The sequence below is a fragment of the Rosa chinensis genome, chromosome 1, assembly GCF_002994745.2.
Source record: "Rosa chinensis cultivar Old Blush chromosome 1, RchiOBHm-V2, whole genome shotgun sequence".
In the NCBI taxonomy this organism is placed as follows: Eukaryota; Viridiplantae; Streptophyta; class Magnoliopsida; order Rosales; family Rosaceae; genus Rosa; species Rosa chinensis.
In genome coordinates this window covers 50,522,998-50,546,212 of record NC_037088.1, presented here as the reverse complement: position 1 = coordinate 50,546,212, position 23,215 = coordinate 50,522,998, and the positions used below count along the sequence as shown (strand labels likewise).

At 40.5% G+C, this 23,215-nt stretch overlaps 2 protein-coding genes and 1 pseudogene across 2 annotated transcripts; 1 reads left to right on the top strand and 2 right to left on the bottom strand.

Annotated features, from left to right (window-relative positions):
* Positions 1 to 3,682: 3,682 nt before the first annotated feature.
* Positions 3,683 to 5,235, bottom strand: LOC112174307 (BON1-associated protein 2). The gene has a single exon (XM_024312052.2). The coding sequence runs from the start codon at positions 4,857 to 4,859 to the stop codon at positions 4,026 to 4,028; it is 834 nt and encodes a 277-aa protein (XP_024167820.1). The 5' UTR covers positions 4,860 to 5,235; the 3' UTR covers positions 3,683 to 4,025.
* A 617-nt stretch (positions 5,236 to 5,852) lies between these two features.
* On the bottom strand, positions 5,853 to 10,717 carry LOC112181860 (BAG family molecular chaperone regulator 6). Its single transcript, XM_024320259.2, has 3 exons — positions 10,560 to 10,717; positions 8,098 to 10,143; positions 5,853 to 7,807 (listed from the first exon to the last, which is right to left on the bottom strand). Exons 2-3 carry the CDS (start codon positions 10,060 to 10,062, stop codon positions 5,993 to 5,995), a joined length of 3,780 nt encoding a protein of 1,259 aa, XP_024176027.1. The 5' UTR covers positions 10,063 to 10,143; positions 10,560 to 10,717; the 3' UTR covers positions 5,853 to 5,992.
* A 10,464-nt stretch (positions 10,718 to 21,181) lies between these two features.
* LOC112168457 lies at positions 21,182 to 21,986 on the top strand (annotated as a pseudogene).
* The last annotated feature ends 1,229 nt before the right edge of the window (positions 21,987 to 23,215 follow it).

Below are 23,215 nucleotides of genomic sequence, written 5' to 3'. Positions count from 1 at the left end.
TTGTGTTTGAGTTTAAATTTTCGACACAATTAGATTTGAGTTTGTCTCTTATGCCACGATAAATACCTTGACCCGACACGAATCTAACATGACACAACTGAATAACAGCCCTAATGGTGACATAGATTATTAGACAATCTCAATACAAGATATGATCGTTTAAAAGGACTAAATCCAAGAAGAATTAATCATTCCACCAAAATTATTTGCCCAAAGTCTCCCAAGGTTGACAAAAACGGGGTGACCAAACTCATAACCGTTGAAAGATATAGACAAGAGAGACCTGAGACCCATGTATACTATAAATGAGAGGGAGACAAAGATCCCAACTCTATATTTGAAAAGGATAACTGGTCCAAATCCAAACCAGGTACTAACCTAGATCTTAAATCTGAAGTCATAAACAACCTTAATTCTAGATTCATATCCTTACCTGGCTAGAATCTGAAACTAAAACCAAACCCGACCAGTAACCATATACCAATCCAAACTTAACTTGGATCATAACTCGGAACAAAGAGGATCCGAAACCCAAGCCTCCAAAAACAATATAACTTCAGTAAGAGATACATTTGGATTTATTAATATGATTAAATTCAACTGATAACCATACATTATTAATATGTACTTATATCAATATATAATTTTTCCAAAGAAAAAATATTTGAACAAATCTTAGTTTCAGAAATTTTATTTGAGCATGTGTCTAGAGAAGCTAATATCCTTTTTCTCAAAAAAAAAAAAAAAAAAAAAAAAAAGAGAAGCTAATCTCCTCATGGTTGTAGTGACAATCCAAAGTCTTGCTATCAAAATTGTCATGTTTAGCAACAAAATGCTAACTACGACATCTGTTTTTTTAATTTCTTAGTCTTTGTACGTATGGAGAAAAAAAAAATTAGTTAACAACACACTTGAAAGTGTTTGATGCTAGGGATGACAAAAATCCCTAGCGGGGCGGAGCTCCATTGGATACCCGCCCCTAATGGGGGGAAAATTCAGGGACAAATGGGGAATGGGGATGAGGATCTCCAATCCCCGCTATCTAAGATTAGGGATGGGGCCGGGATGGTAGTGTGATCCCCATCCTCAAACCCGCCCCAATAATATATACATTTATTAATTTATATATATAAATTTATTTTTTATAATATAAATCACAAATATATATATTTACTACTTTACTTTAATAGTGTTTTGACTTTTGCACTCACTAATTTTGATTAATGAATTTACATGTCTTAATTTTATTTGTTGTATATTTTGATTTTAAAAAAGGCAATGTGAGAAAAAATTATCTTATTTATTAAATTCTTATTGGGGATTTGGGGCGGTTTTGGAGGCTTAGTCATCAGAGGGGATGGGGACGGGGAATCCCCAATATATTTTTATTAGAGATTGTAGCGGGAATGGGGCTGGAGAATGACCCCGGAGATGGGGATGATATTATAATCCTCATCCCCAACCTGTCCCATTGCCATCCCTATTTGATGCATTCAATGATAAAAATATCAAAAGTTATGGAATTACTGATAATGCGAAGAAAAAAAATTAATGGAAATATCAAGAAAATTTTGGATATTGATAAAATATTGAGGATATTTTAGTCATTGCATGGATTCCTGCATTCTGTTCACTATTTTCTCCATTAGGGCAAAGAAATCCATCCCCTTGGAATTGGGGCAGAGCAGGACGTCATTCACGGCGAAAAACAGTGGCGTTAAAGGTCTAGTCCATCGCCTACTGTAATAAATATATATCGGAGTGGGCACGCGATCCGGTGAGGCAGCAGCTCGGTACGTACCAATCAATCAGACATCAAATCAGTGAGAGATATGTGATTGGTTTTGGGTTTTGCTTGCTTCATTTTCAATCAATCATGTCTACGGCGTCGAGGTCTGTAGCCACCACTGGGTGGCCCTAGTGTGCACTGTGCAGCTAGTACTGCTGCTGCTAGACTGTAGAGAGTAGCTAGCGTAGCATTTTAGAGATGCATGGGGATAAGGTGGTACGTTATCACTATCCACTGCAGGTTGCAGAGTACTAGTGCCTGCCGCTGCGTCTGCCTCGCTGATTTACTTCTGCTACGCCACTCGTGCTTCTCTCTCTTTTCTCGGGTAAGCTTGCTGTGTCACTTTTTAGGTATATAGTATCTGCTCGCTCTGTTCATTGACACGTGCATTCAAAAGTTTTCTGGGCAATATTACAGGATGTGATACGAGACCTACTATTACCATTCTACCACCTATCTGTACAAAATTTCAGAGTGAAGACGGAGGTACTCCACATTTTACCATTTACACTATAATGTTTTTTTTTCATCTGTTATTTGAAATGCAAACATGAAAAATTGGCACCAAACTCAACATGTTACATAGCCCTTAAAACTATGTTTTTGAGTCTCCAACGCAAGTAAACGAAATCGCAAAGGAAGTCTACAATTATATATAGGATATATTGGGTCGAGAAATGAAAGACCTAACAATAATGGTTACAACTTAAATTTGAAAATTGATCTCCACATATCATCTCTCCCCCACTGAATACATCGCCATCGAAGAACAAGGGAAGTAGAGGACAATATGTTTATGATGATATCTGGTCTTTGTCAAAGCACTCGTAGATGGTAGAATCCTAAAAGGGAGTTCCACTCTTCCATTCCAAATTGGGACCAGATGGACATTGCATCCATATCATCGGCAACATTTGGTTCCAGGCTTCTCAGTAATTGAGGGGAAGTAGGTTAGAGCTAGCATTCGATTGATGGCAAATATTGGGTTTTGAAGCTTTATGCTCCACGTTTAACTATTTGGGCGAAAGCAAAATGGCAAGAAGTAGTTCAATTGTCTTTTTTTATTACAAGTTAGAAAGAGAGAGAAAGGGAAATAAAAATGGATCATTGTCTTCTCCATTTGTTCCTTTTTCTTTCATTCTTTTTCTCTCTTGGCTGCTAGATCCATGCTTGCATGCACTTGAAGTGATGAAAGAGGGTGGTAAACAAGAGTCGGGGTAAATGAGAAAGATAAATCAAATGGACTGATACAACGCAAGCAAAATTTAGGGTTGATTTTAGAAAACAATAATTATTTTGGCCCACAGATAAAACTTGGGCTCAACTAAGGGCAAGTCTCAACATTTCTATCAATCCACAAAAAACCTTATAGGTTCATGGATGTCTAAAGTCTAAACCCAACCTTACACTGTTATTGGCATCCGTCTCTACTATATGTACAAATTTTGATCACAAAGGCTGGCCGAGGAAAGTTCACAATATGGAACCCTTTATACATTTGGCGCCAAGACAAGTTTTAAAAAACTGGAACACTCAAGTTGTGGTTACTTTAAAATTCAAAAACTCTGGTAATTCAGAACACCTCAGTTTTACCTAAAATACCGACAAGGACACATGAGAAGATTTGAATTTGATGATTTATCTATTGCCCGAGAGTGAAAATTTGGGATCCATCTCGTTGGCGACTTGGCGTACTTTAAGGTCCGATTCATTTTAAGAATTAGGTCGCAAGTAATGTAAATTCATAAATGTAGTACGCATTCTAGAGAATTATCCTTCTCAAAATGTTGAAGCCAGGCACCATGCATATTTGCATTCTAACATGTACCCAACTGGTATTGGTAAAATACATTGCTAGGTAAAAACACTAGCCAAAATACTAATCTTGGCCTCTTGGGTTTGATTAATGATAGTAGCATTAAGGTAAAATAACAAAAAATGAAACCCAAAAAAAAAAAAAAAAAGGTTAAAAATATGGAATACAATTTGGAGCTGCAGATTTCTCTCCAGTGCCTACCTGAATCTCCATCCAGATAGATTTGAGAGTCAAGAAGAAACTAAAGCTCTTATCCACCAGCGAACAAATTTCAGTATTTACCCAAAATGCTATATGCTCAATTTCAAACCCACAAAAAACGACGACGTAGCCCCTCCACGCAACTCAATCAGAATTTCACACTCCCTCCATTTTCACCACTCTTTTTTTTTTTCAATTTTATTTTACAGTTTTACCTTTTCACCTTTCTGCGTTCTTATCCGACGATGACTGAACCTTCCTCTGCGTCGTGAGCAAGCAGCACAAGAATCGCGAGCCGTCCGATGGGACAGCTGTCTTCAGAGCCCTGGTTCCGGCCGCTAGATCCCTCACGCCGTTCGCCTCCTTCAGCGCTCTCTTCTCCGCCGCCGGAGACGTCAGTTTAGACGGCGATTTATACGGCGGAGACGCCGATTTGAACGAGTCGCCACAGTCGGAGTTCTCCACCGACTCCGCGCAAGAATTCTCCCTCGACTCGCTGCCGGAGAAATTCTCCGTCGACCTCGTCAAGCTGTCCCTTCGGCGCCGGCGCCGGAAGCTCTCTCCCTTGCCCATCAGATCTTGGTACCCGATCGCCGAGACGTCGTCGAGCTCCTTGGACCACTCCGACTCGTGATTGACCAACGCGGCGACGTTCAACACGCCGTGGAATCTTCCAGAAGGCCGGCGAACCTGCAGCGCCGTGAACGACGGGATCTTGGATTCCAGGTCAAGAAAGTTGCTGAGGATCAATCGGACGGTGCCGACGAGATGGTCGCGGATGACACCGACGGCGTAGATCTCGATCGTGATCCCGGACGTCTCCCTGGCGAGGAATTCGGAGGAGACCTTGAAGAGGAACCGGTCGTTCCAAGTCGGGTTCTCGGCTCCGACTTTGTCGACCCGGGTCCGGATCTTGTGGTCCGAGTCGACCCAGGCGATTGCGTAGGTCTTCATCCGCCGTAACTTCCCGGACGGGACTTTCAAGCCCTGACCGGAGATCAGGTTGATCTCCAGCACGTGCATTTTCTCGGCTACTCCTCCTATTCTCTTCATGGTTTCCGGCGAAGAAGCGAAGCCGACGGTACGGATTCGATTAAGAAGAGAAGCTCACTGGGGAAATGAACGGTCTTGATTTGAAGTGAAGGCAGTCGGGGCAAGACATTCCGGTGAAGAACCCTAGAGAGAGAAAGAGAGGAGAGAGAGAGAGAGAGAGAGAGCGCGGGGGGGTTCTGCAAGAAACGGAGTGGGGCCCCGGGCTGGGGTATTTGAGAGAAAGTCCAGGGTGGATTTAGTGGAGTAGATTGTATGGTCAAGCTGTGGTAAAAAGTAAAGCCAGTGGATTTTCCCTGACATGATTAACCGTTTTGTTTCATATTAAGTAAATTGGCCTTCAAGAATAGTTAGTGAAGACAGGAGAATTTGGCTGGATGCTTAATGAAATATTTCTTCTATTTTTTTTTTCTCACTGATTTGTTCAAGATTATTCACAGAATATTCATGGAGCTACCTCCTCCACAAGTTAGATCGATGGTTCCTAATGATTTGTGAGACTTTCCTAGAATGCGCGGGAAATGTAAAAGCTCCAAGAAGTTATGTTAGATTTGTTGGTGTTCTTGGGTTTTTTGTCCCTCATTTATTAGAATAAATGATTTGAGAAATGTATTTAATTAGAGAATTTTGATTTCTTTCGTTCATTTATTTTATTTTATTTGGTAAAATTCTATTATCATGATTCTTGATCAAATATTAGCGCACAATATTGAAAATAAAATTCATATATCAACTAATATTGAAAATATGTTATATATATGTAGAGAACAATTTTGGAGAATATTATGAAAATTTTAGACCATGGTGGTAGGTCATGGGGAGGGGAAGGGTAGTGCTTTAATTTGCTGTAAAGAAGTACTTATGATGGAAATGAAAGGACTTTTGTTCCTGGTTTAGCTAGGAAGCCTTTTGTTTTTACTCCCATGTCTGTTATCAATTTTGTTTCTTATTGCATTGTCTCTGTTTGACATATTGTGAAGTATAATGCTACACAGATTTGATGAAAATATTCTTTATTATTGGCAAGTGAAAACAGATACAAGGCTCACATAGTATAGATACAAGCAGACTCACTCACCCACATTACAACATTGCATTCCTGTTACAAGAAAGCTGCAGAATCAAGTAACCCCTCTTCACATTGCAACGCCAGTCCTCTCCTTCAAGTGATTGCTTGATGGTTTGACACACGAAGACCGAGATGATGCAGCCCTACACCTTTTTGTTCTTAATTTCTTCTTCTTAGCCAACTTTTTCTCCAAATCTTTCACTCTACCGGTGAGGTCGGATATCACTTGTAGTTGGTCTTTTCCTGCTACCATCAACTTCTGCAACGTTTCCCTTAGCTTCTCATTCTCTTTAATTAACTTCCTAGCACCTTCATCTCCCACGACGCTTCCATCACCGGAGGAAACCTCAGTCACGATCGGCGATGCAGGCAATGGCTCACTCTTCTCAATGAGGACATCCTCTTTGGCAGTTTCAGCATCTGCAGGCAATGGCTCACTCCTCTCAATGAGGACATCCTCTTTGGCAGTTTCAGCATCTGCAGGCAATGGCTCACTCCTCTCAATGAGGACATCCTCTTTGGCAGTTTCAGCATCTGCGGGCAATGGCTCACTCTTCTCAGAGAAGACATCCTCTTTGCTGTCTTCGCTTTCAGCTTTGTTCTCTTTCATCTCTGTATCGTCTTCTATGGTCACTGCTTGCTGGTCTTTATAGGCTTCTCTACTTTTCTCAACCTCATCCTCATTAGGCGTGTCAGCATCAACCACTGTAGGCAAGCAAGCGTCAACACCATCAATCAAGTCTGAAGGCCTATTTTCATGCACCACTCCACGAGATTCAACAGGTAAGCTCAATGGTTGGGATTCGACCATTTGAGAGACTGCTGGCAGATGATCATCTATAGCAGCTTCGTTTTTGTGATGGTGCTCGACCTCTGGATCAATTACCTTATCTCCTGTGTGTTCCTCATCAACTAGGCCTCCCAACTTGGTCAATTCCTCCGCTGTTCCCTCCTCTTGTTGCAGAGCCACTATTTCTTCTTCCCCACTTTTTGAGACATCGTTTTCTTGCACCATGTGGACTTCTTCGTTCTTTTTCAATTCAGAAATAGCACCACTGTCTTCATCAGTTGTGCCTAGTTGCAAAGCTGCAAGCTCATGCATCTCCACTTCTTTCTCAGTCGCATCATCAGTGGCTATTGGAGAAGTTATATCAGGTGACATGGTCAATTCCACCTCTCCACCTTGTTCCATTTCATCCTTGCTCATTTCTGATGCTTCAACATTTTCAGGCTCTGAAGCAGCAGGCTCAGTATTAACTGCTACTTGAGACAACTCTGGACTTATTGTAACTTCTGAAGCAGTTGAAACCACACTATGGTCTGGCGTGTCCTCTACAGGAGATGGAGCTTCACCACATTGCTCAAACTCAGTAGCACCATTGGCCATTTCTGCATCCACCACCACTGCCTGTCCATCACTAAGCTGTCCATCAGCGATGTTATATTTCCATTCCATTGTAGGTCCTGAATCAAGACCTTTAGAATTCAGATCACAAGCCCCAGGGAGTTCATGCTGTCCATTCTCAGATGCTGTATCCAGCTCTTTATGTTCAGAGAGTTCTGGTACCTCAACTTCCATGCCAGGGAGAGAATCCGTGGTTTGTGTCACCTGCCCCTGGCAAGGCTCTGTGGCAACATGACTGTTATCGCTAGCAGCAGCAGGGAATTCTTCACCATCTTTTGCTGCTTCCTCTGCTTGCTGCTCTGACATGCAGACACTGTTGTTGCCATTGGCATTGAGCTCTTCCACAGTTTTAACAGAGGACACCTCTTGTGTTGTGTCTTGGGATTTCTTAGACATTATATCATCAAGCTTTTCCTGCAGAAGTACAAGCTCCCTTGCCAAGGATCTTCTTATGTCTCTGAGACTTGGGAGCAAACCCTGTTAAATAGCAACAAACAAGGAAGCACATGAGCATTACATGAAAACAAATGCCAAAGCTTTGACATCCCATCTTCAAACCCTAAACCGAAAGGTGTACATATTCAGATGCCTAATTTCAAGTTACCAAAATCAATTAACTATTACTCAAATTTCTTCAGAACAGATTCCAGATTGTTTCAATCTGTAAGTATGCGCATAAAATTTTTCACATGTACGGCAGATTCTAAATCTTGGTTAACTGCTTTTACAAGATAAAGATACACAAAGCAAATCAGTCAAGTGCATACCTGAATGGTATCCAGTCTTAAAAGAAGTCTCATGATGGTTTCCCCGATTACCACTCTTTGTTTATCGTTTTTGTTGAGATCAGAGGTCTCCAAAGATATGATTTGATTCTGAATATCAGCCACTTGCTCACGTATCTCAGCTAATTGCTTCAATTTCTTCAATGGTTCCCACCTCCTAACCATGAATCCACGGTAAGCAGATTGAATAAGCACAGCCGCTGCTACATCTGATATCATCTTTCTCTCAAAATTACTTCCCTCAACAACTGATTTAACTGACCCCGAAGTTTTCTTCGTCTCTTCCACATTCTGAGCTGTTGTTTCTCCTATCTTTCCTGTGCCTTGATCCTCATTGACCTCACATAGATTCCCATCTTTGCCGGCATCCCCACCAGTTGGCTTTGAGGAAACCTGTTTGGAATTAACAGGAATCTGAGATGTATGCATTGAATCATTGTTTTCGCCAATTCCCTTGTCCATAACATAAATAACCTTCTCTTTCTTGAATGGCTCTACCTCATTTCCATTGCTTGAATTGTGGGGCTTCAGATTTTGTTGCGAGTCCTCTGGCAAGCTAAATGAAGCAGAGGCCTTGGAAGTGTCTGCTGGAGTCTCTTTTTGAACTTTTTTATGACCAGGAGGACTAGGAGATCTGGAACTACCACCGCCATTCTTCTTCGTACTTGGCAAAGGATCGACTCTCAGACAAACAGGAGGTAGCCTAGATGACTTCTTTGGGGAGGAGGACTGGCTTCGAACAGTGATACCAGAAGGTTTGTTAGCTAAATTGTCATCCACATGCTTCACAGGGACTTCCCTTCCTCTTCTTTTAGCGTCTTCAGAGTTGTCCTCATTTTTAGGTAGATCCATTTGCTTCACTGGTATGACTCTCTGATTAGCATCTTTTCCCTTTCTGTCTATAACACCCAGCCCAGCAGATTTATCTTCATTAACTCCAGTCCCATTGTCAATACTCTCCGCGTGCTTCGCTGGAACAATCCTTGGATTAGCATCAACCTTCCTATTTTCCTCATTCTTCTCCTCCTCCATTCCAACATCCTTCTGTTTATTTTCAAGAGGGAGCCAGAAGAATGGGAATGGGAGTTGCCTCATTCGTTCTTCAGTCTGCTGATCCTGAGATGCATCCATGTCCTTGTCCTTCTTTCCAGCTCCATCACGCTTAGTATCATCATAAGAGGGCATCCAAAAAATTGGAAATGGAAATTCCTTTTTTCTGTCCTCACTCCGTTGATCCTGAACCCGCTCCCCATTTCCACCTTGCATCAAAGATCCAATATTGGCCATGTCAAAAGGTAACAAACCACGCCTTTGATCTCCTTCCTGAGATTTCAAACTCACAGGAGGCCTTTCATGATCATCTGGATTCTTCTTTTGCTCTACAATCTCCGGACCAGAAAGTTTCCTTTGCTCCTCACCCTTCATGTTTCCTGGTGGAATCCAAACAGAAGGATAAGGGTAATTTGTCATCTGACCCGGAACCAATGAGTCATTCATCTTTTCGACAACATCCGGTGATTCTTGTTCTTCAATCTTCACACCCTTATTCTCGTGGCTGTGATTAGGACACCCACAGCAGTGGTAATTTCCTGGCATCTTCTTGTCATAATCATATTGAGGAAGCTCCATAGAGTAATGAGGAGGCGGGACATATTGAACAGGGTAGGCTTCATGATATGGAGCAGGATAACCACCAGCAAAATGTACTGGTGATGGCATTGGAATTTGAGGGTAGGAGGGTCTGAAACCATTATAACCAGGAGCATTACCATGGTTACAGCAAGAATAGCACGGCACGGGGTTTGGGTAGCCAAAGTTGCCACCATAAGGCCAAGGCACAAATGCCATAGGTGGGTTTGGTTGGTGAGGCGGGTAAGGATATTGAGGGAAAGAGAAGGTCTGGTTTTTTTGCTCGGGGTGTGAATCCATGTATTTGTACATCGGCATCGTTGTTAACTAGCTTTGTCTACACACACAAAATCAAAGGAAATCCTCCACACAAAAAAGTCTTGACAACTCCAAAAGTTTCTGTCAACCCACAAATCAGGATCACAAATCAGTAACAATTTCGAAAGGCTGCAAGGAAGCGAAAATGTACAAACTGTAGCAGACACATCAACTAGTTGAAGTTGATCAATTTATCGATAGCAACTAAACTAATTTGCACTATATGATACAAAATCAAACATATATAAACAGAGTATTTGTAAAGCAAAATCACAAACTACAAAGATTCATATAAACCAAGGAAGTCCTCAAAGAACATTCAAATCAATGAGTATGTAATACCCAATTAATGCAAGTGCAGAAATGTAAGATCACAGCAGTATATATAACAACCAAATTTCTCTCTATTCATCCCACATTTACAGCAGAAACAAAAACTCAAAGTGCAATTACAAACTGTTGACATCATAAAACAACATGGAAGATGAAGAACTTACAGTTCAAATGATCAGCCAAACGGTTCCACAATCCAAATGACTCAGTTATCAGAGGCGAATCGGTCCACAAACCCAAAAGGAAGAAATGGATGCTTTGTTGTCTGGTCTCTTTTTGGCTTCGGTTTTTGTGATCACAGTCTATGCCTGAGGAGAGGGGTTTGAGATAGCACCCGTTTTATATACGAAAGGGAAATAAGTGAAGGAAAAATGTAGCTGCAGACGGAAAAATCTAGCTTCGGTCAAAGTTTTGGCTTCGAGATGTTTCCCGCGTCTCCTAAACAAACAATGAAATTTCTGGAGCTTTCTAACAACGTGGACTGCATCCGTGTCGTTCACGTGGCGGCTGATATTTTGAAGGCTCTATGTTTTTATCATAGTTAATAAAAAACGTATAATATAATAAAAATACGTATTTATATTATTTGAATATTCAAACAACTTTATTTATAGTTAGTAAAATATCGGGGATGTATAATACGAGAAAAATATGTACTTACATTATTCGGACAATTTCATTTATAGTTTGTTGAAAATTCAGTAAAATTTTCTCAAATTATTAAATAAATAGTTTTGAAATTTTAAAATATTAACTTACATTCATTTTTCTTTAATAATATATGTAAGATATGAAAAAAGGTAAAAAAATCTCGTATAATATACGTATAATATTTTAAATTTAAATATAAGAAAAGTTTAATGAGACCCTTTAAAAATATAAAGTATGGAAGTATTCTTAAAAATATGTCATTATTGTTGTAAATGATAATGACTATTCATGCAATAGGTATTGCTTGATGTATGCGATTGCCATACTTGTAATGTGCGATTGACAGACTCGTGATATGCGATTGACATACTTGTAATGTGCGATTGATTAGTATAGCTATTATGTATTGCATTTTATATACATGATGTAACCCTATATAAACCTCATGGTGAGATGAATACAATTACAACATTTTCCAATTCTCTACAACACGTTATCAGCACGAGTTTTAACCTTAGCCTAAAAAAAAAAAAAAAAAAAACCCTAACACCGGAAATTTCTTTCACCAAAAAACTGCCGCAAGCTCCTAACCCTTGCTAGCCATACCGTACGCTGCTCCTGCAGCCCTTGAGCACCCGTGTGCCTCCTACTGTCCCTGCAGCATCGTCGCACGCCTGCTGCCCCTGCAGCACAACAGCACGCTCGTTCCTGTGCAGATCAGCCTATTTGCACGCCCCGAAATGTCTTGATCGGGACCTCAGATCAAAATCCTTCCTTCATCAAAGTTGTTCGTCTCTGCCTCTTCTATCTAACCTCCAAATTTAAACTCTATTGGAGTCATTTTGAGACATGTACACCATTCGAAGTGGGAGCTGTTCAGAAGCGAATCTGCTCCGAATTTCAACAAGTAAGTTTTAAAGATTAAAGTTCCTGCTTTCTTGTATTTTAAAATTCTTTTATTTATTGCAGAATTGTGAAATATATGAACATTTAATTTTGAGTATTTAATAAAGTGGAATTGTGGGGATTCACGCTTAACGAACTAAGAGTGTTCGTATGAACTAAGAGTGTTCGTAATGCTCGGACTAAGAGCGTCCGTAAGCATCAAATTGTGACCATATTAAAACATTATTGTTTGGTCTAATCCAAAAGAGATTCTTGGAAATTGATTTCTTGGTAGCATAGCTCGGAAATCTTATTATTTTAGTTTTTCGTGAAAGTTTAGCTCCGAAACTAATATATCTTCTCTTCTTATTTTCAGGATGTCGAATGAACCTAGACTTGACTTTCCCATGCTTGACTCAACAGGCTCGGATTACCACAGTTGGGTAACCGATGTTGAGAACCACCTCACTTCAAAGGGAATATTACCCATAATCCAGGCACCTAACCCGGATCGTGTGTTCGTGCGTACACCTACAAAGCATGCTCAAGCAGTTATCTTGATGCGACGCCATATGGATAAGGCACTCAGATTGGAGTATATGTCGATCAAGGATGCAAGAGAGCTATGTGTAGCGCTAGAAGAGCGCTTTGGCAATGTCCAAGATTCCCTCCTTCCTGACTTGAAGGTTCAATGGAACAATCTACGCTTTGCTGATTTCAAGTCTGTTGCTTAATATAATTCAGAAGCTCTTCGCCTACAGTCCATATTGAGGTTTTGTGGACAACCTGTCACAGAGCAAGAGCTAATTGAGAAAACTCTCTCCACCTTCCCCATTTCAGCCATTGTGGTATCAAAGCAATACCGCACTGAAGTCAATACTGGACGGATCACGAGATTTCATCAGCTTATCAATCTCATATCTGTAGCTGAGAAACATGATAATATACTCATGAGGAATTATAATTCAAGGCCCATTGGAACTAAAAGCGTTCATGAGGCGAATTATAATTCACCCAAAAGAGAGCGCAAGGAGCGGAACCCTAAGAATAAGGGATATGAGGGACGTATGAGTCCATATAACCGCCCTAACAAGGAAGGAAACTGCAGGTTTGGTGCGGATACACGTGGTGGCAATGCCAAGCGTGGGAGAGGTGGTCGTGGTATCCTTGGTCGTTGTGGTGGCGTCATGCCTCGTGGTGGAGGTGCCATGGGTCGTGGTGGTGGAGCCAACTCTCCTAGGGAACGCCCACAACGTGCACCTCAATTAAAGAGAGGCAACCACAATGACATGTGTCATCGATGTAGATCAAGTGAGTATTGGTTCAAGCAATGCAAGGCAAGCGAGCAACTAGCTTTAAGATACAGGGCATACAGGGACCTCAGGGAGCAAGAAGTGTACCTTGCAAAAGAAGAAGATGGTGGAGATGTCAATCTCACCATAGAGGACTTCAAAGCTGAAGATGAAGTGCACAAGGATGCTGCAGACTTTGATTAGAATAGTCCTTTTATTTTCCAAGAATTTTTGTAATGGCAATATGCCTTAGTCAATAAATGACAATTGTATTAAACTCTTTCTTATGTGGTGCACCCAATGAAATATGATGTCTAAGAAAGTCATTGAGATTAATGGTACTTAAGAGAGCCTCGCTCCACCAACATCTCTCTCTACTTTCCTGGTCATATTTGATTGGAGTTACCAAACGGATAGAGTGACTACAATGTGTCTTAGTTTGATTTTATTTTGGATTAGACTTTTTGGGACCTTTGATGTAATCATTGGCTATCTTTATTAATAAAGTACAGTATTATTATTCGATGTCATGGACATGTTTTAATTCCGAACTTTATTTTTCAGTAAGTTTCTTGGAGAGTTGGAATGCCTTATTGATAGTGGCACCACACATACTATATTGCGACATAGGCAACTATTTCTATGGATGACGCCTAGTCGATCTTCTGTGACTACGATGGCTGGACCATCACAATTGATTCATGGTCGAAGACCAGCTCAATTTATGTTGCCAAATAGCACAAGTATTAATGTCACCGAAGCTCTATATGCTCCTAGGGCTGAAAGGACCCTATTGAGTTTTAAAGATATAAGAGCCAATGGTTTTCATGTGGAAACACATTGTGAGAATGGACAAGAGTTCCTTTTCATCACCTCTAATGACTACGGACATAAATGAGTATTAGAGAAACTTATGTGTCGATCTAGTGGGTTGTATGCAACCACTATTCTAATTATTGAATCCAACCATATCATGAGAGATGACTTATGGGATTCTGACACATATAAGCTTTGGCAAGACCGTTTGGGACACCCAGGTCGTGATATGATGATCCGTATATTAAAGACTTCACACGGACATCCATTTTCAAAACGAAAAGAAGTCATAACCAAAATTCGATCCAAGGTAGGGCTGGCGCCGCCTACCCCCTGCGGCCCAAAAGTGGTATTGACACCACCAATGCCTCCTTGGTTCCTTTTTCTACTTCTAAAGTCAATTGTGACTTCGTGGCTCAACCGGATACTCCCCTGGTAGCTTCTAAAGCCCATCTTTCGTTTTGCAAAGCCTGCTCTTTAGCAAAGTTAGGATCTAAACCATCCTATGCAAAGGACACTAAAGAAAACATACCATTCTTGCAAAGAATCTAAGGTGATATTTGTGGACCTATTCAACCAACTTGCGGACCATTTAGATATTTTATGGTGTTGGTTGATGCATCGACACGATGGTCACATGTCATGCTATTGTCCACAAGAAATGCTGCATTTGCTAAACCACCCAGATCATACCATTAAGTCAATTCGTCTTGACAGTGCTGGAGAGTTTACATCAAAAATATTTGATGACTATTGCATGTCCATTGGGATTGAGGTTGAACACCCTGTTCCTCATGTTCACACCCAAAATGGTCTCGCAGAAGCTGCCATTAAAAGACTTCAAATGGTCTCTCGAGCATTGGTTATGTGCATCAATCTCCCTGTTTCTGCTTGGGGCTATGCAATATTGCATGCAACTGTGCTCATTCGTCTGAGGCTTACTGTCACTCAACCCTTTTCTGCGTCCCAGATGGTTACTGGATATGAGCCTGATGTCTCACACTTATGCATATTTGGGTGTACAATTTATGTGCCAATTGCGCCGCTACAGCGCACCAAAATGGGTCCTCAAAGACGATTAGGCATTTATGTTGGATATGACTCTCCAACCATTATCCGCTACTTAGAACCCTTGACAGGCGATCTATTTACCGCTAGATTTGCGGATTGTCACTTTGATGAGACAGTCTTCCCGTCGTTAGGGGGAGATAGGAACAATAATGTTCAACAGGAACGACAGGAATTGTCGTGGTCTGTCCCCACTTTGTCTCATCTTGATCCCCGAACCGCACAGTCCGAAATTGAAGTACGAAGAATTCTCGATCTTTATAACGTAGCAGACTCTATGCCTGATGCGTTTTCTGATATCGCTAAAGTGACAAGATCACAAATACCTGCTGCAAACGTGCCTGTAAGGATTGATGTCCCTAAAAATCATGGACATGGCGCCACCCCTAGGGGTATTGGGCATGGCGCTGCCACCACTAATAGTGATGGCAATGTGGCTCAGGCCGGGCTCCCAGCAAGGAAACGTGCGAGACCCAAAGGTTCGATGGATTCTCGCCCGAGAAAGAAAGCGAGTTTGGCACAGAAAGATCCATTAATCATCAACATAAATAACCCGTCTCATGAAGATATTCCGGATTATGGTTATGTCCAAAAGACATCATTGGGGGACGCTCCAATGTTAGAACCAATTCCAGGAAATAGGGAGATCTCCATGAATTATACTAGTGTACATGAGACGTTGAATCAAGATTCTATTATCCTTGATGATGTGTTTGCATATTCTATTGCTCAAGGAATTATAGAACACGATGATATCGAACCTCGCTTTGTTGAAGAATGTCAACAAAGAGCAGACTGGCCTAAATGGAAAAATGCGATCCAGGTTGAATTGAATTCACTAACAAAGAGACAGGTATTTGGGCCTATAACGTTGACACCCCAAGTATAAAGCCTGTTGGCCATAAATGGGTTTTTGTTAGAAAGCGTAATGAGAAAAATGAGATTGTTAGATACAAAGCCCGCCTTGTGGCGCAAGGTTTCTCACAATGCCCTAGAATCGACTACGAGGAGACATATTCTCCCGTAATGGACGTTATAACGTTCCGCTACCTTGTCAATTTGGTAGTTTCTGAAAAACTTGACATGCAGCTTATGGATGTGGTTACAGCATATCTCTATGGGGATCTAGATTCAGAGATATATACGAAGGTTCCAGATGGACTTCAATTACCCAAGTCAAGTGGCTCTAAACCACGGAGCGCATTTTCAATAAGATTGAGACGCTCACTATATGGATTGAAACAATCCGGACGGATGTGATATAACTGTCTAAGTGACTACTTGATTGGGAAGGGATATGTCAACAATGAAATATGCCCATGCGTGTTTATAAAGAGGACAAGTTCCGGATTTGCAATTGTAGCAGTTTATGTCGATGACATGAACCTAATTGGAACTCTAGATGAGTTAAAAGAAACTGCTAAATACTTGAAATCCGAATTTGAGATGAAAGATCTTAGGAAAACACGGTTTTGCCTCGGACTAGAACTCGAGCACCGTAGTGATGGGATTATGATTCATCAGTCAGCATATACTCAAAAATTATTAAGGCTCTTTAATGAAGATAAAGCAAAGCATGTGAGTACTCCCATGATCGGTCGTAGTCTTGAGCCTGAAAAAGATCCGTTTCGTCCAAGGGATGAGGACGAAGACTTATTAGAGGCTGAAGTGCCCTATCTAAGTGCAATAGGCGCATTATTGTACTTAGCTCAATGCACAAGACCGGACATCTCATTCGCAGTGAACTTGTTAGCTCGGCACAGTTCTGCGCCACCACGCTGCCATTGGATTGGCATAAAGACAATCTTTCGATACTTGAGAGGTACGATTGATATGGGCTTATTCTATCCCTACAGAGAGAAAAGAAATAACGGAAGTGTGGGATCGGACTCCACAAGGCAAAACGCCACCTTCCGTGCTCCTCCTCCCCTCCATCAAAATGACAATGATGTCTTGATGGGTTTTACTGATGCAGGGTATCTCTCTGACCCTCACAAAGGTCGCTCCCAAACGGGTTATGTCTTTACTATGGGAAGCACTGCGATATCTTGGAGGTCTACAAAGCAGACCCTTGTTGCTACTTCCTCAAATCATGCAGAGATTATCGCTCTACATGAAGCCGTGCGAGAATGCATATGGCTAAGGTCTGTAATTAGACACATTCGAGGAACTTGTGGTTTGAAGTCTACCACAGATGAACCTACATGCATTTATGAAGATAATGCAGCTTGTATTGAGCAAATAAAGTTAGGTTTCATCAAGGGCGACAACACCAAGCATATATCGCCTAAGTTCTTTTACAATCAGCAACAACAAACACTTCTAAATATTGAAGTGAATCAAATCCGTTCAGAGGATAATGTAGCGGACTTGTTTACCAAGTCGTTACCTAAATCCACCTTCGAGAAACATGTGAAGAGCATCGGATTAAGAAAGTTATCTGAACTCCCATAATTGTAGAAATAAGGGGGAGACCTTGACATCAGGGGGGAGGTATGATGTCTACATGTTCGATCTCGAAGAGTGAAGGACGTGTTGTGCTCTTTTTGCCCTTCGACCAGGGTTATTTTTGTCCCACAGGGTTTTTGTTACCTGGCAAGGTTTTTAGTGAGGCAACGATCAAAGTGTCATCACCGAGTTTGAGCGGCACAAGGGGGAGTGTTGAAGGATGTCGACTACTCCATATTCACGCGCGTTGTGCTCTTTTTCTCCTTCGACCAAGGTTGTTTTTTCCCACAGGGTTTTTATTACTTGGCAATGTTTTTGACGAGGCAACTTAGAAGCGCATAGCAGAGGCAACACTATTGACATGGAATATCCAAGGGGGAGTGTTGTAAATGATAATGACTATTCATGCAATAGGTATTGCTTGATGTATGCGATTGACATACTTGATGTATGCGATTGACAGACTCGTGATGTGCGATTGACAGACTCGTGATATGCGATTGACATACTTGTAATGTGCGATTGATTAGTATAGCTATTATGTATTGCCTTTTGTATACATGATGTAACCCTATATAAACCTCATGGTGAGATGAATACAATTACAACATTTTCCAATTCTCTACAACAATTATGTGTATTATTCATTTATTGAATGAAAAATAACTAATATAGAGTTTTATACACAATCTCATCTTCTTCTTCTTCTTTTTTTCAAATGTCGGAAATAAATCTCATTCCAGACTTTGTACATTCAAGGCTTTGAGCAATTTTGGAGTTGGTTTTACATCATTAAGGCTCTGTGTCAAGGATGATCTCAATATGACTGAATCAAACCTCACATTTTTACATCATCATTTAAACCCATTTGTGACTAAATTTTTTGGAATGCCTCGATACTTCCAAATGAACCAACCATGTCCACAAGATTTGCCACAAAATTTCTTCCCATGAAACAGATGCAGCACTGTAATGCCCATTTTCTGACCAGGAACTTGATGCTGCATTAACTTCTGGCCAATTTGACTGTGTTTGGGTTCAATTATACAACAACCACTAATGCGAATAGCAGTTTCGATATTCAGGGAACAAAGTGGAACTATAGATGCTACTTGCCAGACTGTTTTGTGCCTTCAATTTAGATTGATGTTTACTAAGTTTCTTCCTAAGACATTGGTGGAAACTCAATTTGACTACTACTATCAAGCCTTCTGCAAGTTCCAATCCTAAAAGAATGAATCACAAGAAATATGAGAAACCAATAATATAACAATTATCTTTTCAACCCCACCTATCTCTCTCCCTAGTCCTTACTGGTGTGCTTTAGCATGGGCAAACACCCAATCAGGTTAGCTGCTCACTGTGATCGAAGATCAAATGGTTGTCAAAAAGTGATCACAGGCACAAGAAATTTCCAAAACTATCAAGGTCTTGCTTTTAATTGGTGTTGGTTATAGGAACTATCAACTATGGTATAATCTGCAGATATGATACTAGCAGAGTATATATGGAATAAATTCTTAGGATTGAAATCGAACTCAAGGCCTCTAGACGATGCAGTTTAGGACAGGTGAAATTTTAACAATGAGAAAGGTGAACCTGACTTTTTATGCTGCATGTGCTGGGAGGTTGTCTGAGTATAACCAAAGAGGCAGAAAAGTGTACTTACGAGTTAGGAGCAACACCACTATGCCCATTTCCTGTTCTGTATTAAACTGGTGCACTATAACCGGCATATTTGACTACATTTGGTTCAATTCTACAGCGATGTGAATGCACCTCTAGCAATACTGATGCGGAATGTTTAAGTACGAAAAATCTTGTAACCAAAGTGTTTCCTTTGTTTAAGACATCTGCCAAGTAACCATATATAGAAGAAAAGAAATAAAGAAGGGAACAAAGTTGAATGCGAGACAGCAAGAGTGAACATGCAAATGTTTCCAAAACTTAAAAGGATGCTTGGTTGAGAAGCCATGTAACAGAAAAGTGATCCTGCAACTTCAATGTGCATGTCTTGGGAGTTGAAAGTGGTAAGGGAGCTAATTGAATTAAAAAAGAGACTGTGAGAAATGATGCAGAAGTTGATGGAAGCTGTAAAGAACCGGTTACCAGTTATATCTGACCTGACTGGTAGGGTGAAAGAGTCAGAGATAGAAAAAAAAAAAGGGCAAGAGGGCAAGAGGGCTTGCATAGATGTTGTCCTTCATTCTTATCTCGTAGAAACCTATAGTTATGTGTCCATATAATCTCATCCCATTAAATTTGATTACATTGCACTACCAGACTCCTGCCTTTTACTATCTCTTTGTTCCATAATTGTTCTACTTGTTCAAGAAAGTCAGTCCATTTCAGGCTCATTCTGCATGTTTGTAGAATTGCGAAATGGATTTTTGACATCGTTTTGCAGAAATGGTTACAGTGCTTTAAGGCTTATGAAAACACCTTTTTAGTGCTTCATGAAGAAGGGACCACTCCGCTACTTTGAGAGGAAGCACTTTTTATTGCCCTTAATGGAAGCAATCAGATTTTAATGAGAAAATATTGGTGAGAATTGTGACAGAGTAGCCTCTACTGAATACAAGCACTTCCGAGTAGGCAGCTGCAACTTCAAACGGTCCAGTAGGCAACAGTAGTAGGAGTGCAGGCATGCTTGACATGAATTTGAGTAAACAATAATGCATTTTGCTAACATTTTTCCAAGAAAGTTGTGTACATATAATATGAAATGAAACCCGATATAACACACACACACACACACACACACAGTGTATATAAAAGGCAGATTCTCCCTTCAAAGATCTTGTAAAGGAGGACAGAACCTCTAGGCTAGTTGGGTGCATTTGCTACAACTCCATATGAATAATTGGTACCATTTGTGCACTCACATATTCAATCTGCTTTGAGCAAGTATACATATCTTCTGATCTTCTGGTTCTTACCATTTGTTATTGCTGGTATGGCTGGGTAGTTGACACATTCTCGATCTAGTAATTATTTGGACAGTAAGAACAATGCAGACGTCGCTTGTTTATTAAAAATCTGATTCTACACTCTAGGTTTGCTGATATTAGAATTAAACTTCATATTTATCATAGTGATTGACTAATTGGTAACAACTTGTGTAGCCACTTGTGAGCAAAGTTCAAGAATGTCTCTATACTACAGATCAACCGACCATGTCCACAAGCTTTGTTTCAAGGAATCTTTCACAAATCGATTAGAAGCAATTCTAAATCCATAAAATCCAACAAAACATAAGGTATCATATATATTTATCATAGTGATTGACTTATGAATTGGTAACAACTTGTGTAGCCACTTGTGAGCAAATTTCAAGAATGCCTCTATACTGCAGATCAACGAACTATGTCCACAACTTTTGTTTCAAGGAATCTTTCACAAATCGATAAGAAGCAATTCTATGTCTATAAAATCCCACAAAACATAAGTATCAAACTCATATCAGAGAACAACTATGGCTGCCTTGTTCGCCAAGTTTTGTTCTCAAGCTGTCATTATTTTCCTTCTCATTGTCCCTTCCTTGGTTTCCAAGTCATGTGCTGCACGCATTGTGGTTTACTGGGGCCAAAATGAAGGTGAAGGTACACTAACAGAGTAACAGACACATGTGCAACAGGGAGATAAGGAATCGTCAACATTGCATTCCTCTCCCAATTTGGCAATGGCCAAACACCTCTAATCAATCTAGCTGGTCACTGTGATCCAGCATCCAATGGCTGCCAAGGCATCAGCAAGGGAGTTCGAAACTGCCAAAACGAAGGGATTAAGGTCCTGATTTCAATTGGTGGTTCCAATGGGAGCTACACACTATCAGATGCAGATGATGCCAGGCGTGTAGCAGACTACATATGGAATAACTTCTTAGGGGGGAAATCAAACTCAAGGCCTTTAGGCGATGCTGTTTTAGATGGTGTGGATTTCGACATTGAGAAGGGCGAACCTCACTATGCTGCACTGGCTAGGAAGTTATCCGAGTATAGCGCAAGTAGCCAAAAAGTGTTATTATCTGCAGCACCACAATGCCCATTTTCTGACCAGAAACTCAATGGTGCATTAACTACAGGCCTATTTGACTATGTTTGGGTTCAATTCTACAACAACCCACAATGTGAATATAGCTCTAGCAATTTTGATCCCTTCAAGAACTCATGGAACCAATGGAACACCATAGACGCTAGATTGTTCTTTGTCGGGCGTCCAGCTTCACATGCAGCTGCTGGCAGTGGGTATGTGCCTTCAAATGATATGATAAACCAGGTGTTGCCTTTTGTTAAGATGTCTGCCAAGTATGGAGGTGTCATGCTCTATGATAGGTTTGAAGATAAATCAAATTAATGGCTCACTATATGTAAAATAAAGCCCTAGCATGCTCTTTCTTGAATTTAAAGCAGTATGTGTAATCAAAGCCCCCCTTCCCCTTGTCCCTAGAAATAATTTGGCAGTGTCTATGTAATCCAAGCCTTAAGTAACAAATGGCTTAAAATAAGTAGAATGAAGTCCTGCTCTTTCATCAGTTTCATTCTAACACAAAGTTAACGCTATTGAAATTTTGTTCCTAGGTTACATTGCTGAGAACTGAATTTGATTCCAAATTTCCAATATTGAGGCGTTTCTAAACATTTCAAACCCTCAAAGGACTAATCAAAATAAATATGAGAAGCCAGCAAAATAGCAAATATCTTCTCAACGTCCAGCCTAGCTCTCTCCCTAGTCCCCTACTGATGCATGCTTTAGAACACCAACTAACAAACCTGTGTTCTCAATCCCTAACCCTCTCCCTACTTCTCAGTAATGCTTCCCCGTCTCTCTCTAAGTCTAAGCCTCACTAAACTCACGCTTTGAAAGATGAGTTGATTCATGTCTTTGAGTGAGGTTGGGGTGTGCAAGAATTGGTTCACTAAACTCCCCTCACCAATTGGTTCACTAAACTCCCCTCACTAATCAAAGCCTCACTAGCTTGTTCTCCACTCGGTGTGAGTTGCTCAGGAATATCATAGGCAAAATAGATTAGGAGTAGATAATTGGGACAAAGTAGTGTGACACATGTCCAAACCAAAGTTCTGATATGCTAAACGTGTAAACCAGAGTTGTGGTCGAAGTACATAGCTAAAATTCGGGATGTAAATAAGCATAACTATTATATTAAGAGTCTGAATCTTTTGCTAATCTTTTTAATACAGATCTTGTGCTTATGTCTAAAGTGGCACCATTGGGGACCTAAACAGAAATAAAGTCACGAGAGGGTCATAGCTGTTTCGATCATCAGGCAGCAACTGTCCATGTCAGATAGAACCATATCTTTCTTTTAGTTTTTCTTGGTCTCTTTCCTAAACGTATATTAGAAGTTGGGCATATATAGCTCCGGCTCGGTCTCGAAGTCAAGAATATGTTTGCAAGAGAGACTTGTGGAAGTCTACATATATGTCCAAAGAAAATATATATGGAGATTTGTGGTTTGGTTTCACTACTTAACAAATATATCTTTGGTTCTATTTCCTTGGAGAAGTGCTGCAGGAACCGGAAGTCAAGGAAATAAGGAATTTTCCAAAAAGACAATGACAAAGATAAAAGACCTAACTAAAGAGGTTGATCGTCCACCGGCCAGAAATCCAGAATCTAGTATTTTCTTTACGAAAATA